Source organism: Cygnus olor, chromosome 9 (genome assembly GCF_009769625.2).
Source record: "Cygnus olor isolate bCygOlo1 chromosome 9, bCygOlo1.pri.v2, whole genome shotgun sequence".
Taxonomy (NCBI): domain Eukaryota; kingdom Metazoa; phylum Chordata; class Aves; order Anseriformes; family Anatidae; genus Cygnus; species Cygnus olor.
In genome coordinates, this window is record NC_049177.1 from 23,408,554 (window position 1) to 23,425,797 (window position 17,244).

Here is a 17,244-nt window from a genome sequence, read left to right on the forward strand (position 1 = left end):
TTTTATTTTCTCAACGTGTTTTATTTTTATGTTCAGTGTTTTGCAAGAGCTGCTAATCCAGGCATCCTTTTTTCATTTCACTTTCCCCATTTCTAGATGTGACGTTCCAGCCAACCCCTGCCCTGACATACCGCACCATTGGAGGAATTCTGGACTTTTACATGGTTTTGGGCCCAACACCAGAACTTGTTGTTCAGGAGTACACTGCAGTAGGATTCTTACCCTATTACAAACTAGCACTCTTTGGTGGACTGGTTGGTTGGTTGGTTTTCGCCTATTCACCACAAATACTCTCCCTTACTTCTAGCTGATTGGACGACCAGTGATGCCACCCTACTGGTCCTTGGGATTCCAGTTGTGCCGCTACGGATACAGGAACGACACTGAAATTTCCCAGCTGGTGGAGCAAATGAAGGCGGCTAACATTCCCTATGTACGCTGGTAGCACTTAACATTTGAGTTCGTGCCTGAACTTCTGGCTTCAGAGTATCAGTTACGACCCTTTAAACACACACAAGGAAAGAAAAAAGAAAAAAAAAAAAGAAAAAAGGCACCCCACTACTATGGTAGAGAAGAGCAAACTCTGTTTTATGCTATAGCTGAACATCTCTGCCTAGGTCATGTTAAAAGTGGTTTTTAGGCTGCTCTATATTATCTTTAATCATTCATAATAAAGAAGCACTCAGATGTCTCTCACCATGCTGACTATGAAGGAGCAGTGATAAACAGGAAAAACAAGGAGGAAAGAAATAATGCAGCGTCATTTCAATTGGATCGTGCTCTATGTCAAGTCAGCTGTGTTTTGGCACAGTCTGTTTTTGGGAAAGGAGCAAAACCACATAGGTCAAACAAAGTTATAGAATAGAATAGTTCAGTTGGAAGTGACCTTCAAAGATCATCTAGTCCAACTGCTTGACCACTTCAGAGTTAAACAAAAGCTAAAACATATTAACGAGGGCAATGCCCAATTGCCTCTTGAACACTGACAGCCCTGGGATATCAAACACCTCTCTAGGAAGCCTGCTGTCAACCAGCTCCCCCAGATCCCTTTCTGCTGAGCTGCTCTCTAGCCACTGTCTCCCAGTCTGTACCCGTGTCTGGCATTACTCTGTCGCAATAGTTTAAATTGATTGTTACTTCTTAGCAGATGTTCTATAAATATGTATTTGAGGGGAAAAAAAAAAAAAAAAAGAAAAAAAAAAGAGAATAAAAAGAAAATGATTTTTTTCTTTATTGCTTTTGTGAATTGCAGGATGTCCAATATGTAGATATTGACCATATGGAACGGCAACTGGACTTCACTCTTGGCCCACGCTTTGAGGGATTACCGGCTCTAATTAACAAAATAAAAGCAGAAGGAATGAGATTCATCATTATCCTGGTCAGTTTGGCATACTTTTTGTCATTGCAGAATTCAGAATATATTTAACAGCATTTCTAAACTTATTTTTTCAGCATAAAGCAAAAGTTTGTTACATTTCATTTTAGGATCCAACGATCTCTGGAAACGAAACTGATTATCTTACTTTCTCGAGAGGTGTAGCCGACGATGTCTTCATCAAGTGGCCGAATACCAATGACATTATATATTCCAAGGTACTATTCTTAACAAGTGTATGACCATAGAGGTATGCCATATCCAAGTGAGCATCGTGTCAGCCTAGACTTCAGTGCTATCCATAGGCACAGTCTGCTAACGTTATGTTCATGCCTGAATGTAAATGATACATTGAATAAATACTGCAAACTGAATTGTCTTCAGTTTATGCTGTCATTCATATATGTAGCAGTAAAGAATTGTCATATCTTTCTGTTGCCGGTGCTCAGTTATATTCAGCGCGGTTTAATTATTTCAAAATGTTCTTTGTCCTATAGGTCTGGCCGTTTCTTCCCAATGTTGAAGTCAATGAGTCACTTCCCGAGCAAACCCAAATACAGGTAAATATTGGTACGGTTTGGCTGTTGTCTCAAATATAGAGGGAGAAGTACATCATTTAAGAAAAAATAGCAGCGAACTAGTTGATAGAATCTCACGTCAGAAATAAGATGCAGAAAATGGCCAGCCTTCCTAACAAAGTCAGAACAGAAAACAAGTAATTATTTTTTGTTTTAGAAAATTCCAGCATTTTATCAGTGGGATGCTTCCAGTGCTCTATCTTTTCTATGTTCCTATTTTTACAGCTCTATGGAGCACATGCAGCTTTCCCAGACTTCTTCCGCAATTCCACAGTGGAGTGGTGGAAGAGAGAAATCCTGGAGTTCTACAACAACCCCCGTAACAACTCAAAAAGTGTGAAGTTTGATGGCCTGTGGATTGTAAGTGTAGAAATGCATCTGATTTGTGGTGTGAATGTGTGTCAAGCACGTGTGGAGCTGCAGACTGAGATTGCAGCTGCAAGGGTTCTCAAGGGCATCTACAATACTGCTTATTTGTAATTTAGAATTGAGTGTATTTTGTATGATTGAAGAAAATACAATCAAGTTTTGCTCTATGTTTTTAGGACATGAATGAACCGGCAACTTTTTATAATGGCGCCATTGGTGGTTGTAGAGATGACCTCCTTAATAAGCCACCATATATTCCTCGTAAGTCTGATGAGTCCGTAAAAGGGTGTTAGGTCATGCTCACTACTATGAAATTTCTTACATATAGGTACATGTGGCATGAATTCCTATAGTTAGGTATATTAAACCACAACTAAACTCCTAACTGAAAGTGTCCCTTCTTTTCCAAGAATATAAGCACACTTAAATCATATATTTTTTAGAATGAGCAGTAACGGCACTTCTAAAAACTAAAGTTATTTGTAGTTATGTGACTACATATGGATTTTGATACCTATTTTATATGTAGGTGCTTTGTTTTAGACATGGTAGAGAATGTAGGTCTCTCTTCTGCAGTTCTCTCTGATGAATAATGCGATTAACTGAAAATGCAAAAAATATTCTTGTGTCTCCTCTCATTAGCATTTATCTATACAGTAAAATACCTGAAACACTTGGCTAGCATTTATCTATACATAAAAATAACTGACATTCCTAACTAGGCTTTACTTAAGTGCTGGTATGAGGTAGTACAACTCAGGAACTATTTATTAATGTTCATCATTCATCGCTCTGCTATTCTGCTATTAGAGTAGTCCTGTTGCTTACTGTGGTCTTCGGTTGTTATAAATAGTTTCTCAGGAAACATCCGGAATTTAATATTCAGACATAGGCCTTCACCAGCACATGCAACACCCAACCCAATTCATGTTTATATGGATGATAGGACAGGGTTTACAAAGATTTGCAATATCTGCTGAATTAGGATATACCCTGTTTATTCTTTGAGCCGCTCCAGTAGGAGCATCTATAACAGAGCTATTAACACACTTAGAAACCCAGATGCCTGCACAGGACTAATGGAGCTATCCCATTTGATAAAGTTGGAAACGCTCTTTTCTAATAAGTCATAGATGACAGTGTAGGTGCCTAAAAGAGAGTGAACACAAAAGAAATCATGACAATTAACAAAGATTAACTGCAGTTGTTATTGAATATTCCTCATTAAAAAGCATGTATTCTTTTCTTCTTCCCTTCTCATTAGATTTGGGATCCCGGCCAGATGGTTTAATTGTCAAAACTCCATGCATGGAAGGTCAGCAGTATCTTCCGGACGGTACCCCAGTTAGACACTATGATGTCCACAGTCTTTATGGGTGGTCACAAACAAAACCTACCCACGAGTAAGTGAGATTTGCATACTTTCTTGCTATCTCCAAAATGTGTTGCCAAGAACAGTTGGTGTCCGTATTCTTATGGCCCAAACCTGCCTGAGTCTCTTTTAGATGTCTGCGAAATCTTCCTTTTCATCCTAGTAGTGCTGATTCTGCCGTTCTGTTCAAAGTGGAGTTTGGTGTTCAGAGCACCAATGCTCCAGGTTTTGCAGTAGGCAGTGTTTCAGTCACGTTCCTGCTCAGCTTGCGCTGTGATCTCGCGTGTGGTGCAAGCAGGGTGGTAGGAACCTGAGCAAGGATGTACAGGAGAAGGCATGGTGGGTGTGTGCAGGTTGGAGCTGAAGCTGAGCTTCCACTGTTGCAGTGCAATAAAGGCATACTGCTGTTGGAGCCAAGAAAAAAAAAAAAAAAAAAAACTATCTCAAGCATGTCTACACCGGCAGCAGCATCACTCACTGTCTCAGGACAGGCAGGCAAAGCCTTTATTTTGAGTGTGGCGGCTTTAAAATCACTGACCCAGAGCAGATGCAATTTTCAAGGTACCTTTTAACGGCAATTTACCCAAGTCTGATATTAAAGAAAGTTACTCTTCACCTAGCTGCAGAGCAAGTCTTTGTATAGCAGTTCTAAGGGTTTCATCCATACACATTTTAAGTTGTGCAAGCCCAACTGCTGACCTGTATTATGAAATAAGGTGGTCACGGTGCTATTTCTCATATGGTTTAATTGGGATGTAATAACTCGCCACCAATCGTTGTCCTGTCCCAGTGTGTTCACACACAACACGTTGCCTTTTCAGCAGAGGTTTCTGTTAAGAGTCAGCCAGCAAGGCCGTCCTGGGGCGATGCTCAGCATTGTAAATGGGAGCAGTCAATCAAAAGGCATCGCTCTGCTATTCTGTTACAAGGCAGAACAGAGAACAGGTCTGAACATTTGCATCAGCTGTTGTTAACAGTAATTACTCAATGACAGTCTCACCTAATTACTGCAATTAAAATATAAAACACGTGTTTTTTGTTTCTAGCTAGTGCTAGAATAGCCTCTTTTATTTCTAGCATTGATATTGTATTAGCCTTACACATGTAGTGAGGGAAAATGAATACAGTTTTCTTAAGAATATTAATTTAAGAAGGGCTCTATTATCTTGGGTATTCAAAATTACTTGAATATGGGTAAAGAGAGAAAACAATTACTTTTAAAACACACATTCTGTTATCAGGCTTTCCTTTTAGGAATTTATTTTCTCAGTTCCAAGACAGATGTCATTACCTGTTTCTTAGTGAATAGGATCCCCGCTGACTTTAGATAGCGTCTGATCTAACGATAGTATATTTCTGCTGTTTCATTTCCAATTCAATGAGTAAGCAAGGAACAGCGTTTCCTTATAGTCTTAATGATCTTAAAGCCCTTGGTAACTTTGATGTTGCCATAAGACAAGAAGATACCAAGGCTATTTGATTTTTTGACTGAGTGGATGCTACTGCCAGCAGCGTGCATGGCAGTGCTGTCGTTCAAGGCACACATGAATCTGCTGGCCGGACAGGGAGGAAAGTCTGATACCTCTGCTGTCAGCCAAATCACATGCAATTTGGATATTGTAAATAGACAATAATTTAACACTGGGAGCAATATTGCTGTCATTCCTGTGCATCGGGTGTGAACTGAAATGTAGTGAAATATTTTCTTCTCTGTTGAGAGGTACTGTAACAGAAATGAGTACGATAAATTACACAGCCTATACAGATATTCTCACAGTTGAAACAAACAGAACACTGTTGTTTAAAAAAAAAAAAAAAAAGAAAGAAAGAAAGAAAGGGAGAGATCACAACTAAGAGATCTCTCTAATTAGATCTCTCTCTAATACTCCTGACTAAAGGAGTTATTGTGACACAGAAGATGTGTAGTAATAATAACTTATTCTGAGACTAAACCATCCAAACAAGAAGATTGTTTGCATACAAAAGCCACAATATGGAAAACAAACAAACCAAAAAACAACACTGTAATGGAAAAGTAAGCAGCAATTTTTTTCCTAATTTGATACAATTTCAGTTCTCTATTAATTAGACAGAGGAACCTTCTTTTTATCGGCTCAAGGCTATTCTTTTGTAACAAGGCTTTTGCAGAGATGTGAAAGCCAGAACCTTTAAGAGTGAATCTAGGAACCATTTTGAGGTAAAGGTCTGGAGGGCTTGGTGACACGAAGAGTTGGTTTTCAGGGATACAGCTTTGGCTCAGTCCTGAAGCAGAGAGATGGCACCCCAAGTCAGGAAAACACTCAGGCCCTGCTCATCCCTGGGCGGTTCTGTGGGCAACGTACACTTTCTTTGGATTTCAAATTTTAGCAGGACCTTCCAAAGATTGTTGAAAGAGGGTAAACGAAGCAGCGGCTGAAAATGTTTGATAATACATTACAAAGAAATAAAAGGTACTAGAAAACTTACTGTTTGTCTTGGAAGAAATAATTACAGCACATTAGTCTAGTTTAATTACAACGGTAATTTAAGTGACTTGTGTATTTTTGCTGTAATTATAGCATCACTAAAGCTGCAAATCCTGTCGGAAAAATAAATAAGTAGTGCCTTATTGAAGCAGCTGTTTAGGCAATTATGGTGGAGCTAGCATTGGAGAGCAGTGCAATTCAATCAGTGCAGCTTTCTAACTAGTATTGCAGTTCAGTATTTTGCCGTACTGATTCACAGTGTGTGTGCACGCCTGCAAAGGGATTCTTCGAAGAAACCAGGGCAGTTGTGCATCCACACTAGGCACACAGCACAGACCAGCAGCGGCAAGGTGTGAGTGTCCTCTGCGGGACAATTAGGAAGCATAGATTCCTCTCAGCTCCACTTTTTTTTTTTTTTTTTCCTTTTTCTTTTTTTTTCATAAAGCCTATTTGTTACCTTTGGAGGTATTTTGTGGCAATTGCCAAGGCTTTATTTAAGAAAATGAATCATTTTTCTTTATCTTATTTGTGGAACGGACCTAGCCGGTGAATTGTTTTTCCATTCAGCTCTTTTAGAGCCACACCTTGAGAGTTCCTCTCCTTAGTTATCAGCAAGCCACTGTCTCCCCTCCCAGCAGCAATGAATGAAGCCATCTGGGTTCTGTGGTAGAGCCCCTGAAAAGCCCATGACGGTCCTAATCCGGTGCTTGCTGTTTCCCTTTAACTCCTGACCCCAAAGGCTTTAGGTGCTGGTGATGCACAGCGAGGCCATGAGCTGGGAATCTTGAAGGGTGCATTTGGTTTCTCCCTCCACATGGCTAGTCTACGCCATCTTGCCAGGAGCACTCTCTGGCTTCTAATGTTGGTCACTTCACATCAGATTCTTACCATGTTGGTGCTTCTGATGTGATTATGGGTCCATGGCTTGCTTTTTGCTCCGGTATCTTTCTGGCAACTGGAGTTATGTTGACAGATCTAGTATTCTAGACCCCTTTTTATCTTCTTGGTTTTAGTTTTCTTCAGATTATTTTCAGCTGGTTCTGCAAATTTTCAGATACTACAATAAAGGAATGATGTGCCATATACCACATCGTGTAGCCCAATAAAATGTGCAAGTTGGACTACATTCGTAATTTCCCTCAGCTGGAAGTCTGCATTTTAGCACCTCCTTGTTTTGCCGCAGGTTTGCTGGCACTTAATTCGGACTTTCTGCTTCTGTGCAAATCACTGTGCACTAGCATCAAAAGCACATTTGGACTGTATGGATCCATAGTAATGTGTACAACAAAATTTCTGCCCTTTATTAGGAAAGTATAAGACACTATATTTATTTTCAAAGAGGATCTTATGTAATAAGTTCTCATGTAATTTATTTCTTCATCTATTTTCAATGTCAGTGCTGTGCAGAATGCCACAAAAGAGCGTGGGATCGTCATCACCCGCTCAACATATCCCAGCAGTGGAAGATGGGCTGGACATTGGCTGGGTGATAACAAGGCAGCTTGGGATCAGCTGGCTAAATCTATTATTGGTATGTAGAAGAAAGAAGGTCTCTGATCAGTATATTCTGTGCAGTAATTCCTTTTCCTTGACTTACCTGCTTTTAGAATTTGTTGGTTTTAACTGAAATACGCTCTTTGTTCAACAACCAGAATCCGTGGTCAATTCCTTTGTGACTTCTTCTTTACTTCTCCCCTGGTTGTTGGGAGCTCCTTTATTCCCCTGGGACCAGCCACCTTCCCACCTTGTGTTCTGTCACCTCAGTTCTCATCATCTGCTGGTGCTGCTGTCCGACATACCTTTGTTTCTGACAAATCATCTCCCAACTCTTTCTGTAGAAGAAAAACATGAGAAATTAGAGAAATTGTGAAACTTTTTTTTTTTTTCTCATTCAGCACTATAATATATATTATCTAGCACAACCATTAGCGTATGAAAGGGGGAAGAAAAACAGCTGGTAACAATGAATTATTTCTCCTTTCAGGTATGATGGAGTTCAGCCTCTTTGGAATATCTTATGTAAGCTAACCAGTCATTATATTTTATTTAATTATCTTGACACTGTACAAGAATTTACAGTATTCCAACTGGATTGTTTGTCAACTTTCAGACAGGAGCTGATATCTGTGGCTTCTTTAATGACTCACAGTATGAGTTGTGTCTTCGCTGGATGCAGCTGGGTGCATTTTACCCATATTCAAGGAATCACAATGAGAAAGGAACAAGAGTGAGTTTCAGATTTTTAATGGTTGTTAATGGATAGACCTTTGCAATGCACATGTAGAGAACAGCTGGGGCATCACACAAGCCAGCCAGTGTCAAAAAAAGTACATTCCAAGCAAAACGGACATGAAAAGAACACGTTTCCCTCTTCATCAAAAAAATAACAGTCTGTGTTTGTATGCTAGCTCTGCTGTAATCCTCCCCCCTCGCATGGGAGGTTTTATGCCTGCAGAGGGGCTGCTCTGGGATTTAGACCACTTGAAGGAAGCATATACTATGTTTGATTTGACTGAATCCAACTCCTACCTATTTTTCCCTTTAGGCCGTTTTGATTTACAGTCACTACACTAAAATACAGTGCTTTCATGGCAAATGCTGTTAAAGGAGCAAAACTGACCTTGGAGTTTGAAGTGCTAATTGTCCATAATTATTACCATAAATGAGAAAACGGGACAGTGTAATATGACTCTGGAATACGAGTCAGGAATTCATGTACTTTACACATTTGCCACCATCAGATATTGTATTTCTTTTAGGAAGAAAGGAAAATAATTACTTAAATGTAGGTCTGTGCTGGCCAAGGACTATATTGTAGAAAGCTGTAAAACTAGATAAGTGGAAAAAATAAAAACTGAAACAGCACGTAGATTCCAGTTAAAGCTTCAGGTCTAGCCGAGTAGTGCTATTTGTGTGGCACATGTCTAATGAATCCGAGTCTTCTTTTCAAAAACTACGTGCTTATCTTGCCACGGCACACCTTTCGATAGGACTTCCAAAGCCTTTAAAAATGCAGATTCAGGGTTATCATGTTGCTTGCAGTCTTAGCCAATTTGCCAAGGTATTGTTCAATACATTTAGTAAAGATTGGAAGTGCTCCCTGACATCAGTCATTAGTGCTTTGGTCTTTTTTTGCAAGTCCTGAGTGCTGCCCTGCAGAAGAGAGGGATAATAAATTATGTACTCCAGGATGTGTAACGCCTTCAGGACAACTTGCAAGAAATATTTTTTACAGTACTCCCCACAGGTTTTTCTCATCTTCCTTCTTTCTAGTTCCCCTCTTAGGGATGACAGTCATACCTACTGTTTTTACTGTCACTTAGTCCTTAACTGAAGAATAAGTAAATGGAGGTGCTCTAGTTTGGAGGCAGAGGAATTTGCAAGGGTCTACTGAAACTGTCACAGCTGTCCTGCCAGGCGGATTTTGATGCACATTTGGTAATTACCACTACTGCCACTACTACCATTAGGTTTTATGAAGTCATGAGAAAAACATAAAACGAAAGAGATGCTAAATGTGAACTCTCTTGTGAACATCAGCATTATTTTTTTCCATAGCTGTTCTAAACACAGTAAGCCAGTTTGAGTAGCAACTGTCTCTCTTCTCTTTTAGAGGCAAGATCCTGTTTCCTGGAATGCAACATTTGAGGACATTTCCAGGAAGGTGCTGAATATAAGATACACTCTGTTACCCTATTTTTATACATTAATGTACCACGCCCATGCCCACGGCAGTACTGTGATCCGCCCCGTACTCCATGAGTAAGTGTGACTTCTTTGCTCCCCTTGTCAAGAATTTCAACTACAAATTCTGGAGTTAGAACCCTCCTAATGATGTTTTCCATTGTTTAGAGCATTTTTTCTGTAAAAAAAAAAAAAAAAAAAAAAAAAAAAAGTATGAAATTGAGAATATGAGCTTTCAATATCAAGTTTTACTTTCACAGAGAACAGAAGTTCTCTGTTTTATGCTATGCAAAACTGAACATTTGCTTAGCTAGAGTTAATGTATACATTTTAAAGCTCACCCTTACGCTCTTTAGGGATAAGCAACAATGATGTTTCATCAAATGCTAGACATATTGATGCTAGATATATGTAGAATTAAAAAGCAGATGTTGCAAAAACAGGTGGACAAAAACTTTAAGCAAAGAAGAGGGAGATAAATCTGCCATAAGTCATGACAGAGTTTTGCAGGGAAAAGCATATTTATTTATTTATCTATTTATGTATTACTGGCCAAACTGATAGAATTGATCAAAAAAAAAAAAAAAAAAGTTATTGGTTGTACAAAACCTTCTTTGTCCCTGGAAGGACAAAGGTTTAGCTCCTTTTATTATAAGATGTGCTCTAGTATATGTACGCTTGTCTTGGCTAAAGATCATTGAGCTGTTTACATGTATTGTCTTGATTTTTTTCAAACCACCCGCCCAAGGAAAAAGTGACACAGATGAGAAAATGATTCACAGTCTGACCACTACCTAATCTTAGTACTGCTGCTATCTCCAAAGCAAAACTGATCTTTTGAGTTTTGCGGTCTAAAAATCCTGAAAATCAATTTGCCAAAGGAATGGCAAAAAAAGAAAACTAAGTAATAGCCTGCATTCCTGCAATGATTTTCACATTAGGATCTTTATGCATTCTTGGCAAACAATAATTGATCTATTTAAAAGGAAACAGATAAATAAAAGATACATTTTAATCACCTATCTCAGTTATTGTTAATACTAGAATAAATACAGATGAGGAAATAGCAGATACTAGGAATAGTAGATTGAATTACTGATGAAAACGTCTTAAAAGAACATTTTGGAAAAGTTCAGCACTCAATGTTTAATCAAGATTCTGTTAACTTGCAGGTTTGTGGAAGACAGAGCAACATGGGACATATATGAACAATTCCTTTGGGGACCTGCACTGCTCATCAGCCCTGTAATGCAACCGGTATGTGCTTAAGCATCCAAGTGTATATGAAAGTATTAAAGCTACTTGAGCTAAACTTTCCTCTGTGCTTTAACTTCCCTAAAAAACGTATCTTTAATTCCAGAATGCTGTAACGGTGGATGCTTACATACCCGATGCCCGCTGGTATGATTACTACACAGTAAGTCATTTTCAAAATTGTATGTATTCCTTATAATGTTGTTCAGATAGTAGCAGGGTGTGCTGAGGTGTGAAACCACTATCTCCCTTTTACAAACTTGTGTTTATCATCATTTCTTGGCATTTTAACAACTACATCTTCTTAGCTGTTTTCTTATAAAAATCTTAAAAATCTTTTTTTCTTATAAAAATCTTATAAAATTTTATTGTAATAATGTTTAACAGCACCACAGCTGTACTACGTACTATGTACTTGAACTATGTACTCCTGCCTCCTTCTTTCCCCCCAGCTTTTATTGCAAAGCATGACATCGTATACTATGGAATATCCCTGTGGTCAGTCTGTGTCAGTTGTCTTGGCTGTGTCCCCTCCACAGCCTACAAACTGGCAGGGCAGCGTGAGAAGCAGAAAAGTCTGTGACTCTGTATAAGCGCTGCTCAGCAACCACTAAAACACCAGTGTGTTATCAACACGATTTTCATCATAAATCTGAAACTTAGCACCACACAAGCTTCTTTGAAGAAAATTGACACTATCCCAGCCAAAACTAGCATAAGAATGCTGGAATGGAGAAAGACAAACAGGGTTAGCTGCACCAGCCTTTCATGGAAGATAAGAAAAGACCAGTAAGAAGGAGTAGGCATTAAAAATCACTTCCTTGATCACACGTTTGTATTTCACCTGAATGGCCACTTTGATTCAGCTGCTCTCCCCTGAGGTTGATAAACACTTTTTCAGATGCATAGCTTTATGGTTTCTCTTATGTAGAGAGTGCAATGTAGAGCATTATGTAGTTACTCCTGTATTAACAGCAAGATTTGTAGAAACAACTCCTAAGGAATCTGCCTAGCAAAAAAAAATAAATAACAATAATAATTATTATTATTATTTCATTCTAAAATAACTGTAAAGGGAGATCAATTCAACAGAGACTTTTTTTTTTTTTTTTTTTTTTTCATAAATAGGATGGAGATATTGGTATTAGGGGAAAGTCAGTAACTCTATCAGCTCCTTTGGACCATATCAATCTTCATATCCGAGGCGGTTACATCCTCGCATGGCAAAAACCTGCTAATACAACTTTTTACAGGTACAATAAGAATAACTAGAATATTAAAATTTAGTTGTAATTATCATATTAATTGATAATATCATATTATTACCAGTCCTTAAAGAATACATTTATAGAAGCACCTGAGATTTGTGGATGCTTTTTCTCTTCAGTCTCCTCCTAATGGTCTCCTTTAAATGTAATACTGTGGGGTCAAGAAAATGAGTATCAGAGACCAGATGAATGGCAGACAATATTTCTAAAACAAGTTCTAATGCTTGGGAGAGAGGAAATGTGATTAGCTGAGGATACTAAGGAAAAAAAAAAAATTCTGTTTTGTACAGCCGGAAAAACCCAATGGGACTTACTGTTGCTTTGAATGACACTCAGATGGCAGAAGGACAGCTTTATTGGGATGATGGGGTTCGCATTGGTACGTATAATGTTTTCTTGTCATCCTAAAAAACCTTTCCAGCTGTGACGGTGGTAGAATACTGCAGCAGGGTGTCAAGAGAGGCTGTGGAGCCTCCATCTTTGGAAATATTCAAAGCCCAAATTAAAACAGAGAAACAAAAAACAATGAGATGAACTGGAAAGAGATGAAACAAATTACAGCAGTCCATGAACAGCAAATAATGCTCAGCAGCTAGCTAACCACTTTTTTGTCTGCGGTTCTAACAATAACATTGTTGTCAAAGTGGAAACGTGAAGCTATAAGAAACTGCAACCCTTCCCCATCACTTGGGAAAAAAAAAAGGCTTTTGTGGTTGCTTCTGCCTTAGAAGCCATCAGTGTAGTGGGGGGTGTTTGAGCATTAGAGGCATGTGGATATGCCAGACTCTGCTGGCCAAAGCAAGCCCACTTCTGGAGGCCTTATCTGAGCATGCCCTCAGAGCCAAAAATTAAAGCTCCACATTAACAAAGTGATTTTTACTGATTGAGACCACAGAATGCTACGATTTATAGAATTAATATTTGGTATCAAAGAAATGGTGTCCTGGACCTAAGGCAGCAAATATAACAAAGACTTGTCCTCAAACCTATGGGAGCCATAACCATAGGAAACGTGGGAAGCTTTCACTAATTTCCTCAGCATTAGTAAATCTAAATTGTCTTCAGACAAGAGATATTTGTGTGCTGTTTATCCTTCCTATACAGAGCCTATTACCCTTGTAATAACAATAAGCCGTTACCTGAGATTACGACAAATAATGCAGAAAACTGTTATGTTGCACAGTGATGTGTAGGGAAGTCTGCTGTAGAGCAGAAAGGCAGTACCTTCAATGCCTGTTATCATCAGCACTACTTTCATTAGTTCATTAGAGTTCATTTAGTACTGAATAAGAGGATTGGTAAACTATACAACAGTGATTTCAAAGAAGCATCAACATATATAATAATCATGTGTAATTGGACAGTGAATAGAGGTAGAGGTAGGAAAAGCATTTCTTGCACAAATACAGTTATGCTCTCTTTATACAGAGAGAGACAAATATACAAATTTGGGTAGAGCATACATACACACTTCTTCAATTGAATGTTTTATAATATTTTAACTGAACAGCTAAACAGCGAACACATTTGATTGTATCCTTTCTTTCTAACAGACGCGTATGAAGATGGTGCATATCTGCTAACATCATTTACTGCTAAGCAGGTATGTAATGCTAGCTAACGGTTTCCGAATAATCAGTTGAGGTGATCATTGTCACATTTTTAACTATTGGTATTTTAATCTGTTCCTTTCCAAAGTTTAGCTATTCCCCTTTCAGACTGATCCTGGATGACAAGAGTAATTGTTATTCAGTAGGGTGAAGACTGTTGTGGGTCTCTAAAGGTTGCTTTAAAAACTTCTTTGGGATCCTAGCAGCATATATGAGTGCACACTAGAAGAACAAACTCGTTTGGCATTCTTTGTACTCATATACATCAGAGTAACCTAGTTTATTTCAGTGGGGTTATTCCTCAGAGGTGCATATTCATTTTAAGGAGTTGGCCCAGACTGAAAGCTGCAGGACGGATGTTGGTGCACATCCTTTAGATGGAGATGATTTCTCACAGAGTACTGGGTTTAAACCTGGATCAGGCCTCACAGCAGCTGGGATATGAGGCATAACTGCTGTCCCGGTGATAGCAGGGAAGGTCTGTCCATGCAGCAATTAAAGACACAGTGGATTCCAGGATCTAGGTAGACTAACAATGTGAAGAAAACTGAAGCCTTCAACGTCTGGAAAATAAATAAAAACATACGGACATATTTTCTTTAAAATGCATGGGAAGTGAGGAAAGCAACTGAAAGGCTCAAGTAGACTTGTACCCGTGTAATGACTGCATCCTATTTCATATTTATTTTTTTCTTTCAGAATGTTTTAGATATCACAGTTGTGCATCAGGGTTACACTGATCCAAACAACTTAATGTTTACTGAAATTAAAGTCCTGGGCGTGAACACCAACGTTCAGAAGGTAGATGTATTAAAGGACGGGGGGATAATTCCATCACCTCACACTGTGAGCTACAACAGCACCACCCAGGTGAGACGCTGGTTTTCGCATAATGCCACCTTCACAACTGAATATCTCCTCGTAAGCCTTTGGGGATTCGGCTCTCAGCTCTAATACCATATTTAGAGGATAGTTCAGCAGGACATATCATCATTAACTGACAGTCACTTTTAGAAGGTACTGTTTAATAGAGAGTAAATATTGTGCAGGGAGTGTGGTAGAGTTTTTAAGCACAGAAGTTACTGTAGAGGAACCCAGGCTGCTCCTGACTGTGAAGAAATGTTGGGTTTTGTTTTGTGCTGGTTTCTACTCTTCCTAATAGCTTACTTCACAGACTGCAATTTGAAGGAAGGAAAAGCAACAAATGTTTTTGTAGTCTCTACATGACCCTGTTGTTGTCAGTTTTGTCTGACAACTTTATTTCCTACCTCTGTTTGCCAACACCATTTCTTCTTCTGTCAAGTCAGATTTGAGCTGTAGGCAAGGCAGCACACACAGGGCCACTACGTGTACAAGTCCAATTCCATGCCTCTGAAGTTATCGGCTAAGCTTCCCATCAACTTCAGAGTGCCAGGTTTTCCATCTGCACGGGTCATGTCTGTCCAGGGCATTTTTTCCCAGACAATAAAGTCAAGCACTGCTAAAGCCAACTGAGACAAATGTCTACAATTGTATCGCCACTCAGGACAGCACTCCAATGGAGCATCTTTCAAATGCAAACAGGACTGCTGGGGCACTCAATCTCACCACTTTTCTGGTAGAGGGCCTAATCTCTTCTGCTATTGGGATCTTACTACCCTTTCTTTGAAATTCAGTATTTTGTTAAGTCTCAGTACTTTCTGTCTTTCAGTGGAAAGCCAAAATTATTTAGCTTTTGTATATAATGAAAGAGATGAATTAAAAAGAAGATTAGAAGAAGAAAGTAATATTGTAAAACAGAATGGACATATTTCATTCAGTTTTTTTTTTTTTTTTTTTGGTTTGAAGAAAAAGAAATGGATATGCATAGCTGAATTGTAGTGTGTTCCAAGTTTTACTGCATTTTATTTATATATTTATATCCATGTATGTGTATATTCCTCAGCACCAAAAGTTCCTCTGAATGAAGGGATGATAGCTTCTTGATCAGAAACAGAAAGCCTATGCTGTCTCAACTAACCAGTGATACATTATACTCTGATATTTTTTTAATTATATATTTATTATATATTTTATTTATATATTTAAAAAAATCCACTACACTCTGTTAAATGCAGAAAAAACAAACAAACAAACAATACAAGAGTGTATCCTCAATGTATAGTTACCATTTTTGTTTTTCCACAGGTCCTGAATATCACCCAGCTTCAACTTCAATTAGGCCAAACCTACACAGTGCAATGGAGTTAAAATGCCTTTCAAATAACTTTGGCCATATTGCTGAAATTTCTCTTTGTTTTAAAACAGGCTTGAAATGTTCATACTGCCATTTTGTACCCTAAAAATACTTTATTCTGTAAAAACATATAACTTACATTCAGTTCGTATCAAGGTATCATGTGTATAAACGTAGTTTAGTATTGTTGAAGGCTAACTACAAGCTCTCCATGTAATGCAAAACTTATGTTTTAAATACTATGGCACTTGTGTCATATTTCAAAACTGAAATCTGAATGTAAAATTCTATGTTTTCTTTAAGCAGAATCTCTGGCTGACTTCATGCTTGGTAAATTTTGCAAACCAAGATGCAGTTGGTGTTACCTGCATGAATTTGGGGCCATAATTCTGCCCATATTTAACTTCTATCATCTTAATTTTAACTCTGCCAATGTAAGTCACTATTATTAAGAAGTATTTAAAGACAGATAAATTAATGTTCTCAGATTATACTTTTAGCATGAAACAGTGTTTCCACTTGTTCATCTATAAAATATTAAGGTACTTGCAAAAGTCATTCAAAGTATTTTGTATGACTTCAGCCAGACATTTGTGTTCCCCAATGCTGAAGTCGCAAAATTAAACTTGAAGTTTCAACGTTAACTAATAAATATTGGTCTCTGAGTTTTTATTTCACTGAAGGAAATGTCGTATGTTTACTATAACAGTGATTCATGTTAACGACTTTCTGTATCCCAAGAGTGCAGCATGCAAACTAAACAGATTGGTAAAGCATGTTTACAATTAAATTTGATGGGAAAAAATGCTGTCAGAAGTAGTAGTAATCTCTACTGACTGTGCTTAAAAATCATTTAAAGGCTGCTTCTCTGCTTTAAAGGTTTGTAGTAGAACAGCCAAGTAGTTAACATCTCATAGGAAGATCAGTGTTCTAATAGGACTGAATTTGCTGAAATTTGCCTGTAAAGTAAGAAAATTAGAAATGCAAGGAAAAAAAATAATTCATTTAAGTATGAATTAACTATTTTGATGAATATTTTTGTCCAAAGGAA

The 17,244-nt window shown here is 38.2% G+C and overlaps 1 protein-coding gene across 1 annotated transcript in view; it reads left to right on the forward strand.

Annotated features, from left to right (window-relative positions):
* Window positions 1-16,833, forward strand: part of LOC121074809 (maltase-glucoamylase, intestinal-like) — a 90,480-nt gene extending 73,647 nt beyond the window's left edge. The window contains exons 52-70 of the mRNA XM_040567332.1: window positions 97-209; window positions 308-433; window positions 1,253-1,381; window positions 1,489-1,596; window positions 1,876-1,938; window positions 2,182-2,316; window positions 2,502-2,586; window positions 3,590-3,728; window positions 7,560-7,693; window positions 8,147-8,181; window positions 8,273-8,389; window positions 9,776-9,924; window positions 11,019-11,103; window positions 11,207-11,263; window positions 12,229-12,353; window positions 12,659-12,747; window positions 13,922-13,971; window positions 14,678-14,848; window positions 16,145-16,833. Of these exons, the coding sequence (XP_040423266.1) occupies window positions 97-209; window positions 308-433; window positions 1,253-1,381; window positions 1,489-1,596; window positions 1,876-1,938; window positions 2,182-2,316; window positions 2,502-2,586; window positions 3,590-3,728; window positions 7,560-7,693; window positions 8,147-8,181; window positions 8,273-8,389; window positions 9,776-9,924; window positions 11,019-11,103; window positions 11,207-11,263; window positions 12,229-12,353; window positions 12,659-12,747; window positions 13,922-13,971; window positions 14,678-14,848; window positions 16,145-16,207 (1,973 nt within the window). The 3' untranslated portion in view covers window positions 16,208-16,833. The remainder of the gene's footprint in view (window positions 1-96; window positions 210-307; window positions 434-1,252; window positions 1,382-1,488; window positions 1,597-1,875; window positions 1,939-2,181; window positions 2,317-2,501; window positions 2,587-3,589; window positions 3,729-7,559; window positions 7,694-8,146; window positions 8,182-8,272; window positions 8,390-9,775; window positions 9,925-11,018; window positions 11,104-11,206; window positions 11,264-12,228; window positions 12,354-12,658; window positions 12,748-13,921; window positions 13,972-14,677; window positions 14,849-16,144) is intronic.
* Window positions 16,834-17,244: the final 411 nt, after the last annotated feature.